The sequence below is a fragment of the Empidonax traillii genome, unplaced genomic scaffold, assembly GCF_003031625.1.
Source record: "Empidonax traillii isolate 1590-97213 ecotype Southwest subspecies unplaced genomic scaffold, ASM303162v1 scaffold524:size468641, whole genome shotgun sequence".
Taxonomy (NCBI): Eukaryota; Metazoa; Chordata; class Aves; order Passeriformes; family Tyrannidae; genus Empidonax; species Empidonax traillii.
The window spans coordinates 163,422-188,531 of NW_020955717.1; the positions used below are offsets into that span (position 1 = coordinate 163,422).

The following is a 25,110-nucleotide window of genomic DNA, read 5'->3' on the forward strand; positions in this document are numbered from 1 at the left end:
TCATAAGCTGTGTGAGTTTTGACTGATGAAAATTTGAATTCTTTCCAGCTCAAACTGAGGGCATCAAAAAACAGGCAATGGGCCCTGTGTTCATCTGCTGCTGAGGTGTTTTTGTTTGCTTTTTTTCCTTTATCAAGGTATTGTGTCCTTCAGTATTTGCTTGCTACATATATCTGCTCTTTAAATGAAACATTTGCTATAAATCACAATATAAACTAAATAGAATGATCTTTCAAAAAACTTGTTCTCGTGACGAATCATACAATGGTTCAAACGGTTTGAAATATTGAAAACATCATTTAATTGTAGAATTCTATACAAACTTGGGTAGATACAGAAATGGTCACGACAAAATGTGTTCTTATTGCCTGAAAATTTTCACAGAAATACAAACATTGATGGCAAGCTTACTGACATCCAACAGGATGAGACATCTTTAAACTTCCAAAATGAATAGACACAACACTCCTAAGCAGTTTGAATGTGTTTACTGCCCTTGAAGTCCTACTACTTATATAAACCTCAATATACAAAGAACCAAGATTAAAATTTTTAATGAACATCACATAATAATGTAAAATTAAGCACAAAATAAAGCTAACAGAGTAATCCTGAAAATACAATATTTTTTTTTTACCTAGGGCATTGACTTATTCCAAGGATGATTTCCTGTATAGTTGTGTTTTAAGTGAGGTGCACATTTTGTTTCTGCACAGGATATCAATATCAGATGGAGATACAAGAACAAATGGTAACAAACAAAAGGGGAAGAAACATAATCACAAGTGGAACTCAAACTCCATGCCAGTGTTCTTGCAGCCCTAAGCAAAGCTATACATAAAAATATTCTACAACCATTATTATCAAAAAGTCCTTGGCACTTTCCCTTTGATAATCTTACTTTCTTTTTTAGTGGAGCAAATTACATTTCTGCACTGATATCATAAGGCAAAACTATAAATGCAACTACAAGGACAAGTTACCAAAAAAAACCCAAGCCAAAGATAAACCCCACATTCTGACCATCACCCTCAACTCCAAATGCTTTGTGAGATAATATCATCCTTCCTCTTCATCACTGTCCTTCATAGTAATGCCCTGAAGTCCTCCCGCATCCGTGACTGAGACTGTGGCTTCCTCTACGGTCAGACGGCTGTGAATGGTATCGTAGGTTTTACTGTTCAGCGTCCCCTCCATCACGCCTTGCAACCGGAAGTCTCTGTAGGATTTCTGTGGCAAAAACAAAACATCCTGTATTGGACTTCAGCAAGTTTGAGCAGTCTTTCAGTGTATATTGGCCATTCCTATCATGCCAGTGGCACAGCTTCATTCCTTTTGCAGTTAGGGGCCTGTCATCTTGGTAAAGATTTTGCAGTCTTAGTTTTGCATGAGATTTCTATAAGCCCAAGAGATTCTAATATGATGGTCATTCCTCTTAGAGACTGTATTTTGTGCTACAGCATACTTTCACTGATGATTTCTCAGTAACTTCCATTTGTCTCATTTATTCAGTAAGAAACCAGCAAAGAATTTTTCTAAGTACATACTGAAATGTGAATTTGGCTACAGGTAGTTCTGTCATTTCACAAAAAACATACATGACTGACTTTTTTTCCATAAGGTAAATTTTATTTATATTTATCTTTCCATTTATATGCCAAATGTGGAAAATCAAATTTTAGATTATGATCTACATTCTATAGTGTCAGTGTTTCTCAGCTGACTACTTTATTCAGTTAATTTGCACTTTAGGTCTCCTATAAATTTTGACTCACATCTACTTTTTTTTTTTTTTTCCCACTTGAGAAGGTTTTGTTTCCCTGGTGTCTATCCTTTTTATGAACTAGCAGATATGACTTTCTTCTTTGACTTTCCATCATGTAAGAATTCTGAGTGAACTTGTTTAATTCATCAATGCTATGTTCAAGTAACCATATGGAAAATCACCTACCTTCTTTATTCTTATGTTGTAACACATCTGAAATAATCTTTCCTGATGTTATCCTAAAGAGCTGAAGAAGGACAAGTTGATCTAGCTAGTTTCTTATTTTGTTTACACTATCTCTACAAGTTCCAAATGTTTATGACAGAATATGGGGAAAAGAAAATAGAAGATAATAGAGGGCTATCAAGCCCATTCCTCTGCCTGAGGAGGAGACCATGCACAACCCTTTGAGAAAGAAAAGAGTTGATCTTGTTTCACTCAATACTCCAAAGAACTGCAAAAGACACCTCTTAAAATGAGTAACATTCATCTGGGAGATTTTTTTCTGCCACTATCTACGATGATTATTTAAACCTTGTTGGAATCACTGCAACTGAGATTTATTTGACTTTTACAGGTCAACATCGGAGTCAACGGATGCAGCTTATGTTTTGCTCACACACTCCTGCCCGTACCCCATCTGGTCTTTTTCAAGTGTCACCATTGCACTCCCTTTTTATAACACTGTGCATTCAATTTGCTTTTATGCTGTTAACGGGTCCTACAGCAATTTCTTTCAGTTTTACCTTGTATTCTTCTCATTCTAAGACTGGCACTCTGGGGTTCAAACATTGCTCTTCTCTTGACAGTTTTGCAGGATAATAATGTTCACTTCCAAGCTTAATTTTTCATTTCTCCCTAACTTTCTTGATCCTTAACCCTTCTTTAGTCATATCCCTCTGTACGTGTCTCGGACATTTAACAAAACCTTAATGCCATAAGACTTTAAAGAGAATAAAGGAACAATGCATCCTCTTCTAGTCTTTCTTAATAATGCCACTACCTTTGCTGCATCTCAACACTAAAGAATTATATTTTTGTTACTCATCCTATGTCCCTTAAAAATGACCTCCTATTTTTTTTCCCCCCAAGAGATAACTGGGGCCATACAGCCTCCCGTTGTTTTTTTTTTTTTTTTTTTTTTTAATTGCTGGGTTTTGTTTGGTTGGGTTTTTTTGGGATTGTTTGTTCTTGTTTTTCTTTTTTTCTCAAAAGTAAACAGAAAAGTGCCTCTATTCACACTAGGGTTTGGAGGAACTGTGCCTCTCTACATGTTTCTTCTCAGAAGGGCTGCAGCAGGGAAAGTTTTTTATGATACTCTACTTAAACCATTATTTCTTAGCAGGCTCCTGTCTGCTGAGTCCCTGTCTTACTGGTTCTGCCTTCTCCACCCACCAAAACCCAGGTGCATAAAATTTTCTGTTTTTCAGAACAAATACAAATGACCTTATCTTCCATCTTTGGTATCCAAAGAAGGTGCCCTGGAATAACACACTTGAAATTTACACGCAGAGCATATGGGCACCCAAAGGCTACTGCCATAAGCAGAGCGTTTCACCCTGCAGTGGGAACTTTCTGATTTCAAAGAAGGATAACCAGTGTGCCAGGTGGCACAGGGAAGAGGAGATGGGAGTGCTGCTCATTCACTTGAACTTCAGTTTTGAAAGATCTTCTTTTCATCTCCCTGGTCATATTTCACTGGTTTAATTAAGCCTGCCCATTCTTAGATCTTACTGGGCACAGGTTTTAGATCCCCTAACACCTATTTTTTTCTCCAAGGGATGATAACTACCTTGGAGAAGCATTTTTTACAAGGGCATGTAGTGATAGGACAAGGGGAAATGGATTTAAACTGAAAGAGAATAGGTTTAGATTAGATATTAGGAAGAAATCCTTCCCTGTGAATGTGGTGAGGCACTGGAACAGGTTGCCCAGAGAAGTTGTGGATGCCTCATCCCTTGAAGTGTTCAAGGCCAGCTGAATGGAGCTCTAAGCAGCCTGGTCTACTGGAAGGTGTCTCTGTCCATGGCAGGGGTGTTGGAACTACATTATTTTTAAGGTTCCTTCCAACCCAAATCTTTCTATGATTCACTTGAGAATATCTTTAAACTTTTCATAAGGGCTATTAATTTTAACAAGCAATAGCAAGCTGCTTTTGCCATTTGGGCACATAATATAGTGAAGAGCTAAATTTTGTTGCCAGAGAAACCAATTAAGGTCAAAAATAGCTAAGCTCAGCTTGGGTGGTTCAGGGAGCCATGATGCCATCATTATTATGACTGTTCCCTTGCATTTCTCTCTGTTCTGTTCCTTTTTGCTAGTGAATCCCGAAAGTTGAAGTTGCAATTCTGGTGTTTATGAGTAAAAATGCTTCTGACTTTATAGTCTTGCATAAACTTAATGAGAAAATATTTTGGAAGAACGAAGATCACCACTGACAACAGGTGCTTCTTATTCCACATTTATACAGATAACAAGAATGTCCAAAGCTAAACAAGACAATTAAAAGGAAAAAAATCTGAAATGGTTTTCTGTTTCTTGCCTAAAGGTATTGACTAAGAGGAGTTAGGAGGAAACTTTCTTTTATGGTAGGTTAACCCATAATTGTCCTATTGCAAGGAATATTATACTTTGCTTGGAAGCATTTGACAGTGGCCAGTGCAAATGACTGAGGACTGAATTCGAGGGATTAGTATTTCTATTGATACTTATTCCTGAGTACAAAAGATTAGAAAACGTTATCTAATACACAGAATACATTGAATGTATTCAATTAAACCTAGTAATCAGATGCACTGAAAATAGTTCCTTTTGAGGAAAAGGGGGGAAATGGAGAAAGAACGCTATTGGAATTACTAAGGTAAAACAAAGAAATCAGTAACAAGACAAACAACAATTTAGTAAGAATAATCATACAGCATTGCTACACTACTAGAAACAACCTGTTAAAATTCCTTGGAACAATCTTAATCGTGCCTGAGTCCAGACAACAAATACTTGTGCACATATAATTAACATCAGGAGGTTTAATAAGTTATTTTTCTTCTGGAATTTGCTACAACTGGGGGAAAAAAAATCCCAACCTAAAACTACATAAGTTCACAACCTTATTCCACATTTTCTAACTTTTGGGATGACCTATACTTATTCGTGTTATTACTTTTTTACTTTTTTTCTCTTTACTACTGTCACGGGTTTGCTCTGGTCCAATTTTCTCTTCTCCCCCCCCCAGTTACTATAAGTTTATTGTTTGCAGTGTAATACAAACACATTTTATTTACCTTCACTATCTTGATGAGAGTCTTCAGCTGGTAGATGTGAAGCTGAAGGTCTAATCTGTCAGCCAACCACATGGATATGACTTTCATGGAGTTGCTATACCATTGCTGAAAGGAAGGATAAAGAAACCAAAAACAACAAACACCACAAAATAACCCTGCAGTAATCATTTAACAGATTTGGTAATGAGAGGTAATGAAACACTTTGAAATGATCACAGATCAGCCCTTGAAGTCAACAATAATATAATTTCCTGTTATGAGAATTGCATGGGTCAGTAGAAAATCAAATAACTTGACCTAGACTGTTCTTTACATGAATTAGCATCTGCATTTTATCTTTCAGTTACAACATGTTCAAGCAAAATAACATTATGCACTTTGTTATCTGTCAGTGAGAATGGATATTAAAGATACAATTACATGAGAGAATTGACAGCTAAAACAGCAAGGACAAAAACAAGTAGGGTATCTTGAGAGAGAATTTACAATAACTAGATTTTCCAATCCAAACAGGAAAACAGCATCAGAGAACATGGAATCTGTCTTGATTTTTTTTTTTCTTTTAGTTCATTATTAAGTAAAAAAATCAGAAATCTCTGGAAACTGTTTTTATGTATGATCAAAATACCACTCCACCCCTCCCAAAATAACCATGTTAAGGTTTTGTTTTACATTAACTATTAATTATAATTGCAGTCTACCTTATTTCCTTTTTATGTCTAAGGCAGGGGTATGTTTTCACTCATCACTTCTCAAATGGATGGGTTAAGAATAAGCTCTCTGCTGTTGGTGTCTATGTTACTGTAAAAAATGCTCAGTTCCAAATAGCTACTGTAATAGTTCTTTCACATTAACTGGATTAAAAAAGATTTTACTAAATACAGTTGTAGCATTTTTCCTCCCCGTCCTGTAAAATATCAACCAGATGTCATTTAGTCAAACTATAAAAAAGAAGGGATTTTTTTTTCGTTTTAGCAGTGAGAGATTAAAAGAGTTTGTGTCATAGCTGTTTCTATTCTCTTTCCCCACAGGGAAGAGGCTTAAATTCTTTTCTAATGTAATTTCCTGTATCTTTGCAAAATACAGAGATATGCAAAGAGAGGAAATTGTGTATGTATTTTAAAATGCAGCATGTTAGGTAAGGTATATTTCATGAAAGTAATTCAAAGAACATATCTAACATGTCTCATTAGCCATCTCCCCATTAAGAAACAAAATAAAATACATACTAAAAAATGAAGATAGATTACTGGATACTAGATGTAACAGAAGAAAGAAATAGAATTCTTCCACAAAAATTTAAGCTCTTTGTAAAAAGCTTTAGAGATATACAGTAAATAAATATAAATACTTTTTCCTTACAGAAAACAGTCTCATCACAGTTTTAAGGTAAGTTTGAAATTAGATTTTCATATAATAATGGCTTCAATCTAATTTTCTGAATGTGTTAAATAGTATTTTAATTATAAATCATTGGAAATAAATTACTTTTTTTTTTTTTTTAGAGTTTCTTCTATTTACTATTTTACTGAAGTGAACAAAACACACCACACAAAAGCAGATAGCTACATATTTTATAGAAGTAGTTTTATTTATTCAGTAAAATGTGGGACTGATTTGATATTCATAAAATACTGTTTTTTAAATCACTGAATGACAGTTTTATACTATTTACATTATTTCACCCCAAACATGCATGCTGGTAGTGATTTCCTTTGTAAATACCTGCAAAATATTTTTAATGTGACAGAGTTGTTACTAAGTGGAAACTGTAAACTATATGACAGGTGTTGTACGTATACAGATGTCTAGAAAACAAAATACAGTTGAGCTGATTCACTTGTGGAACTCTGTTGGTCTAAATAAACATAATAATTCCAATGTCAAGCATTCTACCCAGATGCAATAAGATGAGGCAAATTATTATATTATCACTCAGACTCTGAAGCTGATAATCTTAAACCTAATCCTGGTAGAGAGAATATTTTTAGTAGCAGAGCTTTCTCAAAACTGATATTCTTCCATAAAAAAAAAAAATCCAGTAACATATCTGTAATGTATTCCATTCGTATCACATAGAAAGCAGAAGGGGCTCAAACTTGCTCACACAAACTACACACAGGATCAAAAATTCTGAGATCAATTTTCCATGCAACAACACTGAACACTGCCAGATCACTGAGAGCAGACCATTCCAGTTTTCTTGTAAAACATGTATTTTGAAGCACAGCCAGATAAATTAATTAAGGTGGATGCAGTAAAACTTAAGACTCTCCCTACATACCTGTGGTATTCTTACATGCACTGAAAACAAAGCCAAGACATTGGAGGAAATTTATTTTCCTACTCAAATTTTTGAATGAAAACAATATAATACGTTTTCCTGACTAGTTTTGATGCATTAAAACTTTCAGTAGAAATGTTTAATGTGGTGACTATGAAATGATACCACAGTACTTGCTCTTCTGTCAACGTACTTTGTCCAGAAAAAATATGACTGCTATTTTATTAGAAAAAAATGTATTTTTTTTTTGAATTGTCACAGTATTTTTAATAAAAATCACATCCAGTATATTTTTAGAGTCCCTCAGAGGTACTTGTGGGTAGGATTCCTGGTAAGTATTGGTCTTATACCCATTAGTTTTGAGGACTTAGTATAGGCTGAAGCTGCATAAATATAAATCCGGACTTTATAATATGAAAAGTAAATATTTTCCTATAGCTTCTTTTGGAGTCTGTTAAGAAGCACAGCACTGCAAATTCCTCTCAGAGGCAGAATCAAGGGCCACGTATTTTGACAACCATAAACACATTATAGAGGCAGGGATGGAACTACTTAAGACTTATGGGAATCTGTTGCAAGCTCAGAAACTTCAGTGATTAGATAATCGTCTAAGATCACAGTTAAAAAAAAAAAAACAACAACAATCCCTTCTAACTGGTTTTAAGAAAAAGTTACTTTCCCCCTAGTAACAATAGAAATGAAAGGACTATTCACCTCTTGCAGATGTTCATTATATGGTACTAGGGCCACATTCTTTGCTGTCTTCTATGTAAGAGTAAAGCAGTAACTGTTTATTATACATTTTTTCTAAATTGACACGTAACAGCAGTCAGCCACCTTAACAAAAACGTTTGCCTCGCTATTTTCCCTTCTCTTCTTATTCATAGCTCATCCAGCTCCTGTAAGGGCATGCATTACTCACTTCATTTTCCTGAGATACTCTTTTAAAGTAAAAAGTAAGAGAAAAGGAAAGGCTAGGGTTGACTCTGTGAGACCCTTGTATTTATTCACACTTATTGTGCATGACTGTACACTGGTAAATCATATTAGCAGCCCGTCTCCCCATCAAGCTGCTACTTGCTTTCCAGCCCTGGGAAGGTTCAACAAATCAACAGGAGCACGGAAAACAGAACATCACTCTAATCTAGTGTTTAAGGTGAAGTTTTCAAACCCAATCTAAGAAGATCTTTAGAGCAAGCAACAAGCTGAAGGGCTCAGAAGGTGGTATTGACAATGAAAGAGTGTTGAAATATTGAGAAGCGCAGCACTTGTGCATTTTTAATAACAAGAGGGTCAACAAGGACACAGCTCCCTCAGTGCCAATAGTTGCCACACCAGGGCTATAAACGCTCTCAGTTCATCAGATTTCTTAAACAGTTCATCAGCTTTCTTAAACACCCTAAACCCCCTCAGCGGACCTTTAGTCTTAAATTAACAAACCAAAGCAATGAAAGAGGGTGCAGCTTGAATGGCCAGCATTGATCCCCAACGGGGCTTGGCGCAGCTACAGGCGCTGAAAAACTCGCTCTATTGTTGGGAGGAATTGACAAACCTCCTCGCCTAAATAGTCCAGCTCAGGCGGGCTGGTGGCACGCAGCTGTAAAGGGCTCCCCTCGCCCCGCTCCCAGCGCTCACAATGCACCAGGCATGAGCTCTTTGTCAGGCCCAGACTCTGCAATTTTCTAACAAGGATTAAAGTTGTTTCTCGGCAGGGCCAGTGAAAAGCGATTTAGCAACATACCGTGCTTTCTTCAGGCAAGTTAAAGAGAAGTAGTTAAGGAATTTCATTATTCTGTTGACTGGTGGAAATACAAAACAAATATATTAAATATTCACCATGTTTCTGGGTGCCTGAGCTATAACATTTGCAGAACGGTTCAATTAAATATAACACTTATCAGCTGAAAGCAAGCACTTCAGATTTATTTTTGAAGTTTTATAAAAAGGTGCAGCTGTTTGCCACCTGGAAGGAGGCTCAATACATAGCAATACACAATGGTTTCGTCCTTCTAGGGCTGGTATCCCTAGCGCCTAAGACATAGGACCCTGTTGAGTTTTACACTTTGACTGCTCTTGATAAATGGACACCCTCAAATGCATTTTGTGCTGAATATGGCAGAATAATATGACAGCTTTCCTAGGAACTGCATTTTATCTTCCAATCGAAGCCTTTATCATGCTACTGATCAGGAATTTAGTCACTCAGACCACAGTGGGATGTTTTTACTTCCTTCAGCTTTACTTACCCTACCACGAACAATAACAAAAAAGTAAACTTCTCACTAAAGACATTGTACACCAAATGCAGCATAAGCTAAACTGAGAAATTAATAATAATGAGATAAAATATGAAGTAACATGAGCATGTTAAAACCTAAGTGCTAAAATGCCTAGTTTTTTTAAAAGGTAATGCTATTCTATCGTTTCAAGATTTTGATAGCTAGCACTAGTAGTGCGCCAAGGAACTTATAGACCATTTTAAAAAAATGTTAAATGGTAAAAGAATACATAAGTTTTTCCTTAAAAACACAAATACCAAAAGTTAGAAAAAAAATCGTGATTTAAGTTTTGTAATTTATTTCCCTCTTTCTAAAATATGAATAATCATATTGACTTCCTTTGTTGAATGTTAAGGAAAACAAGTGTCATTTGTAGTGTCTTTGAAAATACTCTGAAGTTTAGAAGGTATAGCTGTATTTTCAAGTTTAGGTATAGACATCACCCACTTAAATGAGGATTTTTACTTGAGCAACAATGAGTTCATACATTCTTCTGAAGGCTGGAAAGCCTTAGTAAAAAACCCTCCACAAACCCGGGGAAGGATTTCTTGGCCTGTGGGCCACCAAGATACATCAAATGGTATGCCTACACAGGAACACCAAAATGTGAAATCAAAAGATGTAATTAACATTCAAATTACATTTTTTCAGAAATGAAAATATTTAGTTGCAAACTAAAGCAGAAATAAAGCAACCTTGCATAAGATGTTTATGCTTTTCCCTCAGGTTGAGGTATCCTTTTGATTAAGAAAGACTGAGAAACCTTTGAAGACTGAAGTAACTGTAAGTAGACATAAACAGAAAATTCAATGTATCAACATGCCGAAATTTTGTTTGCTCTCTCTTCCCAGTCTAACAGTTTTGATTCTTGACATGGAAAATTTATGAACTGGTTAAAATATCAATTTCTTCTAAAGGAAGAGGACCAGAACTTGATGACTAGTGATGTACTGCCCTCCCACTACTTCTCTGGGAGAAACTAATTATCCATCCACTAACTTTTCTTTTCTAGATTGCACTGGTCATAGATGTGCACCAGTCTGTGAGGCACTTTCAGTCACATTTCCAGTGAGAAAAACTGTGTCAGTGACCAAGAAAATTAAGGAACAGAGGCTGGGAAACCCAAGAGAAGAGAAAGCTTTTTTACAAGAGATTTCCCATCCCAGTATCAGCTCCACATGGCTTTATGGTGACAGCCACTGCCTTTCTGTGACACGTTATCCAACCCCACAAGAATGTGGTTTCTTATTATACCTAGACTCACAGCACCACAACAGAAAATGTTGAGCTAGATTTGACTCTTTGAGGACCCAATTTTGCAGTGCCAGTGTTGAAAAAATATTCTCACCAAAATCCAGAATTTGGATCATGGGCAGTCCATGCAAAGAGGATTTTTTTGTTGTTGTTTTTGTTTGTTGTTGTTAGTTTGTTGATTTTGGTGCATGTGTCTCTCGTCATTTTTTTTTTCTGAATCAACAGAGATTTCTGTGTTATTGAAATGTGCTTCTAGGGAAGTGCCATTTAGATTCATTGGAAGAAATGGTCAGTTAGCTGGCCTCCAACTGTAGAAATAGGAATGATACCATCTCCAGATAGAACAAAATTTTAAAGTACACTTGTAACCTGGCTATTCTTACAGCTACTAAAATGCTGCTGGCTGTTTTTTGAGGGGGTTTTGGTTTTTAGTTAGTGTGTGTGTGTTGGGTTTTTTGTTTATTTGGTTGGTTGGGTTTTTGTTGTTTATTTATTTATTTATTTATTTATTTTTTGTGTAACAGCAATCTTTCTGTATAAGGCATCAAAGAAGTTTGTATTATTTCCCTGAAACATGAAAAATTTCTCCACCTTTTCATTCAAAGCACTGCCATGAATGAAGAAAAAGAAGATTACTTGGAAAATTTCGTAGCAAAGTGACTATGGGGGAAACAGCTGATGTAGCAACTATGCCAAGACTTAGAATTATAGATCCTTTTTATGGGCACTGACCAAGGACTGCTTCACTTACGTGTTCACTTCATGTATATTTCCAAAGAACCCATTACTTTCACTGTTATTTAAAACAAATAAAATAAAATCAATATAACTTTTAAAACTGAAAGGTTACTTCAATATACCTCAGCTTTCATCCAATAACAGTATAAATCCTTTAATAGGCAGATATCAGACCTGAAAGGAATCAAGATTAAACTAAGCATGAGTGGAAAATCTACAGAGTTAGCCTTGTTGGAACTATGGGGTTAGCAGGCAGTACAAACAAATGAAGCCTGCAGTCCCTTTCCACATTTTCATTCAAGGATCTGTCCAGGAGTCCTCCCATTGCTGTGTCACTCATTTGTGCTGTAATGCTCCTGAGCCCTCTGTTCCCTCATGTGTTCCTACTTCTCACAGAGCCCATGACACATACCTCTTTCATCCCACCAGTGTCTTACACTTCTAATACTCAGCACCATTTATCTAGGCATCTTCCTGGAAATGTCTCAGGCTTTCACCCAGCTTCTGTATTTTGCTTCCTCATCTGGGCCTGAAATGCTAAGTCAAGTTTTGAACTTTGTCTTGGGAATGTGCAAAATGTTGTCACTCTAAACTATAGGTATACGCACAAGGAAAGGATAATGAGGAAGGAATAAGACATCACTGTTTGCTTCAGCATTCATATTTCTTCTGAAACAGGGATAAGGACCAAGATTTCTTTAGTTTGGTAATATGAAATTACAAGCTTTGTTTGTATACCCCCATCCCAACCTTTTTTTTTTTTTTTATCCCTCCCCTCACTTTTTTTTTTTTTTTTTTTTTTTTTTTTTTTTTTTTTTTTTTTTAAATCTGATTGTAGCAGATTTAAGAACTTGCCTCTTGCACCCTGCTTGGCCAAGATAGAAAGTTTTTCTTTCTTCCAGTGGAACTCTTTTAATTTTCTTCTGCCTTTTTTTTGGGTAACATTATTCCAACCTCCCAGGGAGCTCAGAAAGTATTTTGATTTTTCTTAAGAACAAATACTTTAGTCTCTAGTCAGTCTCTTCCTTGCATATTTGAATGAGGGAATCCCACTGCCACTCTCAAAGAAATGAGAAGAAAAGGGAAAGGAGCTCCACAGAAAAAGGAACCCAAATCTTGATGGAGAGACTTTGTTCAGCAGGACCCATGATGACAAACTTGTGAGCAGTTGTTGGATGGGATATTGTGGTGATGTAAGGAAACAAAACTAGTTTTCAGAAATCAGTAATGAGAATTAAAAAAAACCCAAGGCCCATTTAAAAGCATATTAAGCATCTTTGAAACTCCTAGGCAAAAAGGATATAGTTCTGAACTAACAAAGAATATTTAACATATGAAAAGCTTTTCTTTTTGGAGGAAAATAATTTTTTCATATTTTATGCTTATAATTAGAAGATGGCTAGTTGCTATGGAACTACTGCTACTTTTCAAAGAAATATACTCTTTTAACACAAAATGTACAGTATTCATCTCTCCCTGTATTGCACATTGGTTGAGAAACAGCAAATTACAATATTTATTTACAATATTTACGCTACTTTCTAATTTTTGTGATCCTAATTTTTTTTCTGGCTTCTTCACATATGGCAGATGAGGTGAGAAACTGGAAGTTTTAAAAATTGGACACATGTAACTTCCTTCCATATCTGGATATATGTAATGTTACTGTTCTCAATTTAAATACTAGGTACTAATATGATAATCATGACTGCAAGAGACTAACAGCACAAACAGTTTCTCTACTCTACTATGGATATGCATTGCATCTGTGAACAGTACTTTCATAGGTTATTCTGGTGCTAAAACTCTCTGAAGCAAACACTGTCAGTCTTGCTACACTGTTTATTGTGTTGCAATTTGGATATATCTGCAAACATCCTCCAAGGCACAGAAAGGAGAACATCACTTGAGTGACCCTGAAATGAAAGCCAGCTTGGATCCTTAAAATAAACAAATTAACATAAAGCAAAATGACCAAGTTTTTACTCGTTATAACACTTGCCTCTTGCTATCAGGCTCTAGTTTTAAAAACCCTACAAATGCACTTCGCTATACAAATGCTAAGCAGTCTTCCTAAGTGGAAGCCTAACATTATAGAATCACAGTATAATAGAATGATTTGAGTTGGAAGGGGCCTGAAAGATCATCTAGTTCCAACCCTCCTGCCATGGGTAGGGATGCCACTCACTTGACCAGGTTGCTCAGGGCCCTATCCAACCTGACCTCCAACACTTTCAGGGATGGTGCATCTACAGCCTTTCTGGGCAACCTGTTCCACTGCTTCACCAGCCTCTGAGTAAAGACTTTCTTCCTAACATCTAATCTAAACCTGCCCTCTTTCAGTTTAAAACCATTTCCCCTTGTCCCGTCACTAGCTGCCCATATAAGAAGTTCCCCTCTCTACTTCTTATAAACTCTTTTTATAGTCCTTAATGTACTAGAAGACTGTTCTAAGGTCTCCCCAGAGCCTTTTCTTCTCCAGGCTGAACAACCCCAGCTCTCTGAGCCTGTCTTCATAGGAGAAGTTCTCCAACCCTTGGATCACCTTCATGGCCTTCATTAGTAAGGTTAAAGGTCTGGGTTCATTCTGCCTGTAGGGTAGAATTGAGCACCCACTTTTGCCCACTCATCCAGAACTTACTGGGGAGTCCCTGGAGTGAGGCACAGTCAAAGGTACCACAGGAGGAGACCTCTTGTTAGATGTGTCCCTCCCTGAAAGTGGGAACATTCTTCATCTCGGTACCATGTACCAAAAGTGAGGTAGACTGAAGTTGGGTCAACACCTGTGCTGCAGCTTTTACATTTACCTTAGTAGTTCTTGTCCTAGAGTCTTCTACTTAGACTCCCTGCTCCCTGTGGAATGAGGTCAAGTACTTATTTTTATTATAGTATTTAAATCATCCTGATTTCCTGTGGGTGAATATTTACAGACAACTAACTTATTTTCACCTCAGCAATCTTGACTGATCATCCATTTACTCTGTATGTTATTGCAGTGGCATATGACAGGGCTGGATGCAGCTGTGAAGCTGACAGGGAGATGCACCCTGGTGGAGCTACTCCTCTCTTACATTGCATCGATTAGACACTACACTGAGCAGCCCTAATGTGGAGCACAGGTCCGGCCTCCTGCCTCCCCCTCTTCCTTCTCTCCTCCCCTCATCTCTTGGGACAAAGTGTCCTTGGACTGCACAGGTGCCTGGTTTGCTCCTTTCCATCCTTGTTGCCTGTGTGCACTCTTCCAGCTATGCAGATTTTACAGCTGTGTTGGGGGCCTTTTTTGAGCTGATTTTTCTATGCATTACTTGTACTTTTTTTTCTTGCAACATTATATACACTTTTAATACAGTATAATACAAAGGAGAGTCAATGCAAAGTAAGAAAACATACAGTGAAAGACGTAAAAATTATGTAAAAGAAATCATGTCTATTAGTCCAACATTTCTGCACATTTAAATCAGCACTAAAGCTTCAATTGTCCTATGAGCAAACAGGTGAAGAAGCTCTTTCCACTGACAAATCTGTGTCAGAGTTCTCTGCAGCATCCTCACCTGGTACTATTTTGATTTGCAACACAGCAATCTCTTTCTGTTATGCCTGACTCATTATAGCAAACCTAGGTTACTCTCATGCTTTCTGGCACTATTTTTCTTGTAATATGACCAACAATGTGGTTGTGTGTCTATTTGTGAACACTTAATGCAGAGTTTTATTTTCCATTTCCAACTAAGCTTGACCCAAATGAAATACAAGTATAAATATCAAACCTGCAAGTAAGGTTTGAGAAGCCACAAGGTTCTCCTGCTGTTTATACATGTGTGAATTACAGTACATCAAGAAATCAATATTCCCTAGATGGTGCTTGTGCCTGGCACTTCATGGTGAACAAACATAAGGTAAGACAATATAAATGGTACAATCCTTATTGATTTCTCTTGACTGTGTAGAATGTGAAAGCTGCAGCCACAGTTAACACTTACTGACAGACTCATCTAAAGTTTCAGTGCTATTTTATATTTTTATAGTTGTCCACGCTCAATTGATTCTATTAAGTTGCTAGACACATTTCAAGCCACCTAAATAAGAAAAAAAAGTGCAGTGCCTGGAATGAGATGCTGCTACTTTGTGTCTAGCAAGATAAAAAGGCTAAAGGACGAAACTGTGCCTGGATGCTGGAAGGAGTTTTCTTTTAATTGATGGAATTCTTTTTTGTTTTTTGTGAATGGATACTGTGAGTGATGCATAGATGCATTTAACTAAGTTAATAAATGAGTGAACAGTATATACCAGAAACATCAATGAGGAAACTGTACTGGAAACTCCCAGTGTTATAGCCCCTCCACAAACAAACAAGCAAAACCCCCTTAGTTCCACTCAATTGATAAAATGCTGTCACTCAGGAAAAAAAAAGTAAGATGGGCTTCAAAATCTTAAGTTTGGGATTTTTCCCACATTTTTCCTCTTTTGACTCATGATGCACATTTAAAATTGCTTTTAAAGAACAATTGGTACATTGTTTTTTGTTCTTTCCAAAAAAGTGAGCTTCTCACACAAATCAGGGAGATTAAGGGGTAGGACAGTATAAGGAATCCTGAAGATTGGGATATGAGTTTTAGTGCCCTACAAAATGATTTTCTATTTCCCTTTTATACCCAAAGAGCTCTTTCAGTAAGATACCAGAATATCTATTTCATAGTTTCTTACTCCCCTGCTGGGAAAATTTAAATAATGTGACTGAATTGGTGTGAAAAAGGTGTCAGACATCCACTCCATGAATACTAAATGCAGATTGGGCTCTGGGATATTTAATGTCTTGAGAAAACTGTTTTTATATCTTTTTGGTTTGTGTGGTACCCAACAAGATGGAAATTCAGAAATTAAAAATGGCATAAAAAAATGTAGACATGTGAAGACACGTATCATATTAAAACCATATAAAATCCAGTCACTGTGTTATGGTTTTCTCTAGAGAAAACACTATCAGCTACAGTGTAAAACAGCTCACAAAGTGATGAATATTCTGATCCTGAAGCAGCAATCCCTGAAGCACATGCTTTGCTTTAAGTGTATTGTGGTCCTAATGATTTCAACAGTACTGAGCTTTGCTGGATTCACAGCAGCATAATCAGCACCCTCCAAGAGCAGGCACTCTTTTTCTCAGCATAATCCAGAAAAAAATATCAAAGAAAACTTCTATACTATATGAAATCAGATGGAGGTTACATTTTTCAGATTTCAAATGAACTGTTGCTCTTTTGAAGATATTGCTATCTCAAAAAATGAGGTGATGCTACTTGAAAACATCAGGAAAAATTTAGTGAACTTGGAAAATACTTTCAATAGCAAATTTGCAAGATGTTGCTTCCATCTTGCAGAAGAGTTTCCTATATTTGAGCATGCTAATATAATTCACTTTTTCAATCCACATTTGGTGACACTGCCTACAGTTTTCTTTAAAAATCTTTTACCAAAAGGTACAACAAACTGTTTCATAATTACAAGAATGCTATTAGATCATGAGAAAACTTCAGAGTGGTTCTCATATCAGGAGCCTTCTATTTTCCCTATAAAATATGAGACACAATTAAAGGTGAGTTAAGACTTTGGTGAAAATCTAAAGAGCATCGGCAAATCTGAGCACTGCTCAGCTTTTCAATTGCTTTTCTACTTCTCAGTTCTTTTAAATGGTTTTCTATGGCAGGAACATTTTTCTTAATTAGTCACAGCTAATTACTGTTCTGGCATAGACAAGTAATCAGAAATGTCAGAGCTGCAAGGCTACATCTCCCTAATCCTTTGATAATAATTTAGCCTCCTGGGAGGGCCTCAAGCTGTGGTAAGTAGGGGCTGACAATAAGGCAAAATTAGGTGGGCAGCAGACCATTAGGACAGAAAAATAAAAAGCACTACCAAATCCTGCTGAGCACCATCAGGCAACTAACTACACTGCCAGATGAGGTGCCTGTTTAAGCCTGTGTTGTTAATTAGCTGATTCTACCAGACCTGCCACATATGTCCAGGTGCATCATGCAAAGATGTGTATTTCTGGGTTTGTGCCAAAGGACAATTTTGCACTGTGATCAAATTTCAAGAATCTGAGAAAGAAGCCCACATATTTCTTGAAGATTATTCTGAGTTATCAAAGAAATAAGAAGATCAACAAGCTACAATCCATTTTTGTTGAGTCTTTTTTTTAAGTAATTAGGCACGGTCCTCTCATGTTTCTCAGAGGTTAATACAAACACAGCTTTTGATTCAAATGTGGCCTTTAACCAAATAGACCTTTTGTCAAATCACACACTTGCAAATAATTACATAACAACAAAAGTGAAGATTACTTATTAAAATTACCATGACAGGAAGTAATTTCAGAATAAGGAAAAAAAATCACAATTAAGGTTTTCTAGAAAAACATTGCTGAATACTAAATACTACCGCAATGGTGCTTTTGAGATAGGCATGAATGGCACAAGGAGCTGTTAGTAGAGTAACTCACATTTAAATTAAGTGTTCCTCTTAGCTGTGTAACAGCAGTTGAAGATTAACTCCCTTGCCAGGGAGAAGCATTTGCACATTTGTAAACATATTTTGTTTTGTAGAAGGTCAGAAAACCCATAGATATTATGCAATTGAATAAAGCATTTATTAAATATGTACTTGCAGATATGACAACAAACAGAAATTAATCAGATGAGTACTTCATATCTCCATTTAGCCACAGAGCAAAGTACATGACATAATAATCTTTGGAAAATAATGAAGACCTCAAATAAGATCAAGTACATCATTGAACTTAAATCGTCCATCCCTGCTGCTAATGGAAAAGGAAAATAATGGTTTTTATATGGGAACACCACTAGCACTTAATTAACATTCCAGACAAAATACAAACAGTTTTACAACAGAAAAGGAATATCATATTACATCTGAGCTTTTGAAATAGAAAAGCCAAAACCAGCTATGTAAAATCTGGAGTGCTTAAGCATTTATGTTGCCCATAAAGACATTCAGTCTTTCTGCACTCCAAAGAAAGTCATATGAGTTCCCTGTCATTTACAGTGCTTGTTGAATTGTTACCATGCACGAGGCCAAAGCCCCCAGGATGTTCTCCTGCATGAGCAGTCCCTCTGTCAGGAATACTGTCACACCACACCAGTTTAGCACCCAGAAGTGATGGGCGATCAGGGACAAAGCCAATACCTGCTCACAGGTGGTATCTTGTACCAGATAACTAAGGGACCTGCTTGCCAATGCTGACCTTTTCAGGATGTACACTTTGAATATTTTATGTGTTTATGGTACACCTGGGAAGAGGTTTCCCAGAAATTAAAGCCTAAAAAGCCAAAAAAGTTGGAAAACCTTTCAGTTGTATTGATGACTAAACACTGATGCATTAAAGCTGTTCTTTTAAACCATTCGTTATTTCTCAGAGCAGCAATCAGTTATTATGTAAAGGTTGCATTGCATATATAGTCTTTATAAAACTGAACACCTGTTTACACTTTAAGTTTTCCACAACAGGCCCCACACAAATATAACCTGTAAGATAATGCTCTTAATGGCAGATACATCAAGAAGGAATGTGACGCAAAAATGTCTGAAATTATTTTTTCTGTGTTCCAACAAGACTATCCATACTTCATGTGCAATTCACAGGTATAAGAAAGTGAGAATCTACCCAAGTGGCACTTAGGAACTGCACATCATTACAGAAAGTAAGTATTGCATCGATGTTTTAAACAGAGCTTTATACAAAATGAAAAAAATCCTTTTCCAAGTGGTTTGTTAAGAAAATACAATTTAGTTTTAAGGGAAATATTTTTTAATTTAAAAGTCTAATGTAAATTTTCTCAGGAGTTCAAGATTTATTGGTCCCATTTTAAGAATTCTAGTAGAAACACGAATCTAAGTCTAGTCAGTGGGGATAACCCCGAATGTTTATGGACACAGCACTGTATTTATTAAGGTTAATGGTAAAACTCCAATTGATTTTGAGAGGGTACAACCAGATCCCATGGCAACTTCATAGTTGGATATTTTTTGAATCTGTTAATTTTGTGATCAAATACACAACACTATTCTTTGATAGGATGCACAGATGCTCTTACATCATCCATCAAAGAGATTATTTTTATAAATGAGGCCTTAATAATAATTAGTAATATTGTCTATTTATTCTAGGTTTGTGTAATTCTATTCTAAATACTTAATTTTGCCATTCACCACCTTCTACTTTTACAGGCTTTTCTGAAAATAAGTATTTTTCAAACTGTTAAAAAAAAAAAAAAGATTAAGTACAATAGTGTTTCTAAAGCATTAACCCAGAGCTACTGCAGAGCATCCTAATGTGCAACGTTACAAAAAATTTCTAGGGCTCTTTAAGAAATGTGATGCTAAAAACAAAGAAACACCTCTTTTCCACCCCCCCCCAGCTAGAAGCTGTTACTGCATGAGAGTAGGAGATAAATGACCTGAGTCCTTGTTACAGGAGGAATTTGACAGGAAAAATTCCCAGGTGATCTAAGGAAGAGGGCCATGTCCCAGACTGCAAATGAAGACAAAAATTCCTGTGTCTCTCACAAACTGACCAAGTGAAAAATCTTTGTGACTTCAAACCTGTTGACTAATTCTGAGAACAAGAAGCTGTTCACCTGGGAGAGACTAGTGATACCAGGAGCAGCCAGACATATTGCTCTGCCTGCTGTCTATAGCCCTTCTGGAGGAGGTAATAATAAAATGCACACAGAAGCTAAGTTTGTCAGAGGAAAGAAAGGAAAAAAACCCACCACCTTGCTTCCACTGTATGATCAGCAGGTGTACTGAAGCACAGGATTTAAATGGTTTAAAAACGGTGCAGAAAAAACTATCAGCCCAGTCTTCTTTCAAAGCCTGCTGGAGATTTGAACCTCTCCTAAATATAAAGATTCATATCACAAGCTTAAATTCCATTCTTCTGATATTGTATTTTGTATAGAATGGCAGTGCTTCTCTAGGCTTATCAAGCACCACCATAAAACACCATGTATTTTTTGTCTTCTCTCTAGTTTGAGGCTTCTCAGGTAGAGAAACAACTTTACAACTCCAAACCTTAACATATTGTGACCCACTTGCAGACGTTTGCACTTGTATCAATACTATTCTTAAATTTAAATGATCTTTGTTATGTACACAACTTTGTATGATGTTTGCATGGTCACTGTAATAACTGTTAGCATATAGCAGCCCTAATCAAATAAATAAAATCTATGTATAAATATTTCGAAATGATACAATTTTTTTTTTTTTTGGTTTAAAATAGTGTCCAAGGCCTGATCTTGTCTGTATTTATAAATAACACCTCTAGTACATAGAGCAGGCAGGTTTTTTGTTATCCTGGATGAAGTGTTTCCCTGGACGAAACACAGGAAAATGCACTTCTGCTCTTAGACTTGGCTGATGATTACTTAGCTGAAGTTAATACAATGTGTTTTAAGAAGAAAGTAACTGTAGCCAATCAAATGGCTTGAGGTATATTTACATAAAAATGGGAATATATCCTATTATTTCTATTGAAATATAACTCAATAAATTTGAATTTATAAGCAGTATGTTTTGTTATATCACTAATTTTAAAAAACCATTCCAAAAATCATAGACAAAGTCTTATCAGTTATAATGTCCTGAATCTGAATTAATCTCAGAAAAGGTAAATTACAGAGTGAGATGACTTTGTTTTAAATTTCTGCATGCTATGAACTTCCAGATTTGTTAATGCTTTTATCTGCATCTGTCCAAACAGTCATATCTCCCAGTGTGATGTTATACAGAAATGTAATATTACCCTATGTTAAGAAAAATAAAGATAAAAATAAATTTTTGATACACAAAATACATATCATACATCCTTTTTCTTTTCTTACAGATACAAGCACTGGATGTGCCATCACACAATGCATAGTACTGAGTAAAATGGGTCCGAAATGGGTTTGCAATCTCAAAGGCAAGTGCTATATCAGAACTTGGATCCATACAGGAGATGTTTTCTTGTGCTGAAAAGCTTAATTGCTGAAATGAAATTTGGAAGAGATCCTTAATCCATGCTCACCCAGCTGTACTGAAGCACTGTCCTTGGGTTAGTGCTAACCCAAAATCATGCCAGGAACTGGACTGATGACTTATTGGTGTGGATGATGCCTTGCTAGTTCTCAGGCCTGTGCCTGGTCCTTGGCCAGTGCACTGCTGTGGACATAGCCTGAGACTTGGTCCCATCACACTACATCAAAAAAGTCAACGTAGTCTCTCCAGTGAGAGTTAGACTTGGCCTTAGACAGATAATTTTATTAACATTCAGAAAATGACAACATAAGCAGAAATAACCCCAAAGAAAAACAAAAAAAACAGAAACTTGAAAATGAAACATATGCTTGCAGATTCAGTGCAAAAGCAAACTGAAGCAGAAGTTGCTAATACGGTTTTAGTACTTTGTGAAGGTGCCAGCTGGATGGATGATAATTTTTCTACCCCTGCAGGGCATCAAAGCTTTTATAAAATCATTCTTTTCACACATATTAGCACTTAGCTTATTAAAACAGATGATACTTTTTTTTTGTAAAGCTGCCTGGGAGTTTCTGGAAATATAAAATCTGGGAAATAAGTCTTATTTTGACCACCCAGTCTAACAAACAACAAATACCGAAATGATATACCATGGCTGAGAGTCTATGTTATGGGACCTTCTGTGACTGCCACAACTGTAGTGTCACAGTAAAGGCTGTGAATTGCTGTTATGAAAACATTTGCTGTAACTTGCATAATTAAATGAAACTGCCAGCAAAGCTTTCTAAAATACTTAGGAGATGACACAAATAAATACATTTCAAAGTCTATGTTCCAGAATTAGTTTTGTTATAAATTCTATTTCACGGTGCCAGAGATGACTTCTTTCCCTGTTCAATTCCTACCTAATTGTAAGTGGCTGAGATAAGTGTTGTGTAAATTTATCCAACTTTATCATAAAATAAATTTTACTTTACACATATTTTACATGTGAAGTGCTTTAAATTTACACAGAAGGTACAGTTTCAGCTGCCTATAGCTTCTCCTTCAGACAACTCAGAAAGGGACATAGTAGACACAGACTAGTGTTCGGAACTTGACTGAACTGAAATGTGATCATTTCTAACAAAAAAATGAGGGATTAAGGCAAAGCAATGAGTGGAGGGAGGCTGCAGAAGTTACTACCAACCCCAGAAAATTATTGCATGCACCTTGAGAATGAGGATTACCCTGAACTTGTAGAAGTGAAATTGGAATTTTGAAAATGAGTTTGACAATTCAATAAATGTTTGGTTAACTTTAAGAAATTAGAAGTCTTAAACTAAAACACCATTAAACAAAATGCTAAAAGTCAAAAAAGTGCAAAAGTACCAGTCAAACCCACAGATGTACCTGGCATAACTGGCCTCTTTCTGTATACAAGCAGGAAGTGATATGTGCAAGTTCTTAATTTAAGGAAATTAGGTCTGCAACGGAATTCACAACCCACACCAATCCAATTCTCTTCATTAACAAATTCAAAATCAAAAGGTGGACTATAATTGGACTTCTCACAGTGGAAAAATGACTATTGCAAATAGTCTCCTACCAATTTTACTTCTGCCTCCTAGCACTTAAAAATTTCATGCAGAAAATATTTAAAGAAAGGCCACCCATGACAGCTGAAGGTTGTAAATAAAAAGCAAGAGAAAAAAATTATCAACAGGGGAGAATATCTAAACTTGTTGGATATTATCAAAGTGCAGCTTATCCCTTATGATATAGAAATGATACCAGCAAACTTTGCAAGGGTAGTTACTCACGTCAAATAACTTCTCTATGTACATTTCCTCATTGACCTTTTCTCGAAGTATATCTTGGTTTTGTCGAACAAACATAATGTAGGTGTCTGCCAGATCCATTCCTGGTTTCTGTGGAGACATAAAGTGAAGGGAGAAAGTAGTGGGAAGCCGAAGATAGACCCCTCAGCAACTGAGATTTACAGAAGGTTATACTTAAACATAATAAAAACTGGGATATTTTGCAATGTTCACACATGTATAGACTATATTTACAAAATCTGATGTGAATTCTGGGTTAGTTAACAAGTTCATGAGGGTTCACTATTAATAAAGTTCTCTGTGCTTTAACTTATGGATGCTTCGAGTCATAAATCTACATTGCCATATGCAATGGAATGAAGTCTTGGCTCTGTAACATAGAATCATAGAATCAGATGGGTTGGAAAGGACCTCTGATATCATCAAGTCCAACCCTTGATCCACTACCACCACAGTTACTAGACTATGGCACTAAGTGCCACATCCAGTCTCTTCTTAAATACTGCCAGGGATAGAGAATCCACCATCTCCCTGGGCAACCCATTCCAATGCCTGATTATTCTCTCTGTAAAGAATTTCTTCCTAACATCTAACCTAAACCTCCCCTGGCAGAGCTTGATACCACGCCCTTTTGTCTTACCGATAGCTGCCTGGAAGAAGAGACCAATGTCCACCTGGCTACAATCTCCTCTCAGGTAGTTGTAGAGAGTGATGAGGTCTCCCCTGAGCCTTCTCTTCTCCAGGCTAAACAACCCCAGCTCCCTCAGGCTCTCCTCACAGGAGTCGTGTTCAATCAACATCAATTGGCAAACTTGGATATTCTGCCCTTTTTCATTAGTGAGGCTTTCATTGCTACTCTGCCTTGAGTGTGGAGGTCCAAATCCTGCTATCCCATTCAGAAAATGGTTAAAAGAGAAAGGATTCAAAAAAGTTCCTTTTCCATTGTCTCAGATTTCTTACAATTTGCTTCCAATGTACCGCTGAAGTTTGTTTTTCAGGTTAGCCTCAACCAACTGTAATTCAAACTAAGTTCAAGCACTTTCAACAGCAATGGCATGAAAAGGTTGACTGTTTTTGGAAACTGTTGCACCGGCACAATCAGCTAAGAGGACGGCTGAGGACAGAGCAAGGTTTGAAATGTTACCCTTCTTGTACCAACGTTATGTTCTGTATGAACAGCAGACTAGGCATTATTTTCATGCCACAATCCCAAACATGGGACAGGCCAGGATATGTCGTGTGCATGTGATACTACATCTGGACAGCCACAGCAATGGCTGACACTGGTCTCTCCTGCCCAGCTGTGACTTCTGGATCTCTGCAGCTGCAAAAGGTGTTCCACACTAACACTTCTAACAGCCTGTAACATCCCCTTTACTGGCAGCATATGCAGAGATGGTAAAGAGTTCACCTTTTTCTAACAGGAACCAAGATTGCACATAGGCACTTTGGAAATTCTTCTGTAAATGTCTTCTATGTGAGTAAGTTTGTAAAAGTATCACTTGCTCCCAAATAATAGCTTATAAAGTTCTGGGCATGCAAAAGGAAGCTAAGTTTTATAATACTTCACAGTTAGCCTTAGCACAAAGCTATTTATAAAGGATCTGGATTTTGTGAAGGCTTACTCTGTACAGAATAACTAACAGTTCTAGGA

The 25,110-nt window shown here is 36.6% G+C and overlaps 1 protein-coding gene across 15 annotated transcripts in view; it reads right to left on the minus strand.

The window, feature by feature from the left end:
- Nucleotides 1-276: 276 nt before the first annotated feature.
- CADPS2 (calcium dependent secretion activator 2) overlaps nucleotides 277-25,110 on the minus strand; it is a 292,864-nt gene continuing 268,030 nt past the window's right edge. For 14 of the 15 annotated variants that reach the window (XM_027897001.1, XM_027896994.1, XM_027896999.1 and 11 more), the window contains 3 exons: nucleotides 23,439-23,546; nucleotides 5,047-5,151; nucleotides 277-1,230 (listed from right to left, as the gene is read on the minus strand). In XM_027897001.1, the coding sequence (XP_027752802.1) occupies nucleotides 1,060-1,230; nucleotides 5,047-5,151; nucleotides 23,439-23,546 (384 nt within the window). In that variant the 3' untranslated portion in view covers nucleotides 277-1,059. Of the gene's footprint in view, nucleotides 1,231-4,579; nucleotides 4,951-5,016; nucleotides 5,152-23,438; nucleotides 23,547-25,110 lie in introns of those variants that run through there. The other variant, XM_027896998.1, reaches the window with a different exon arrangement.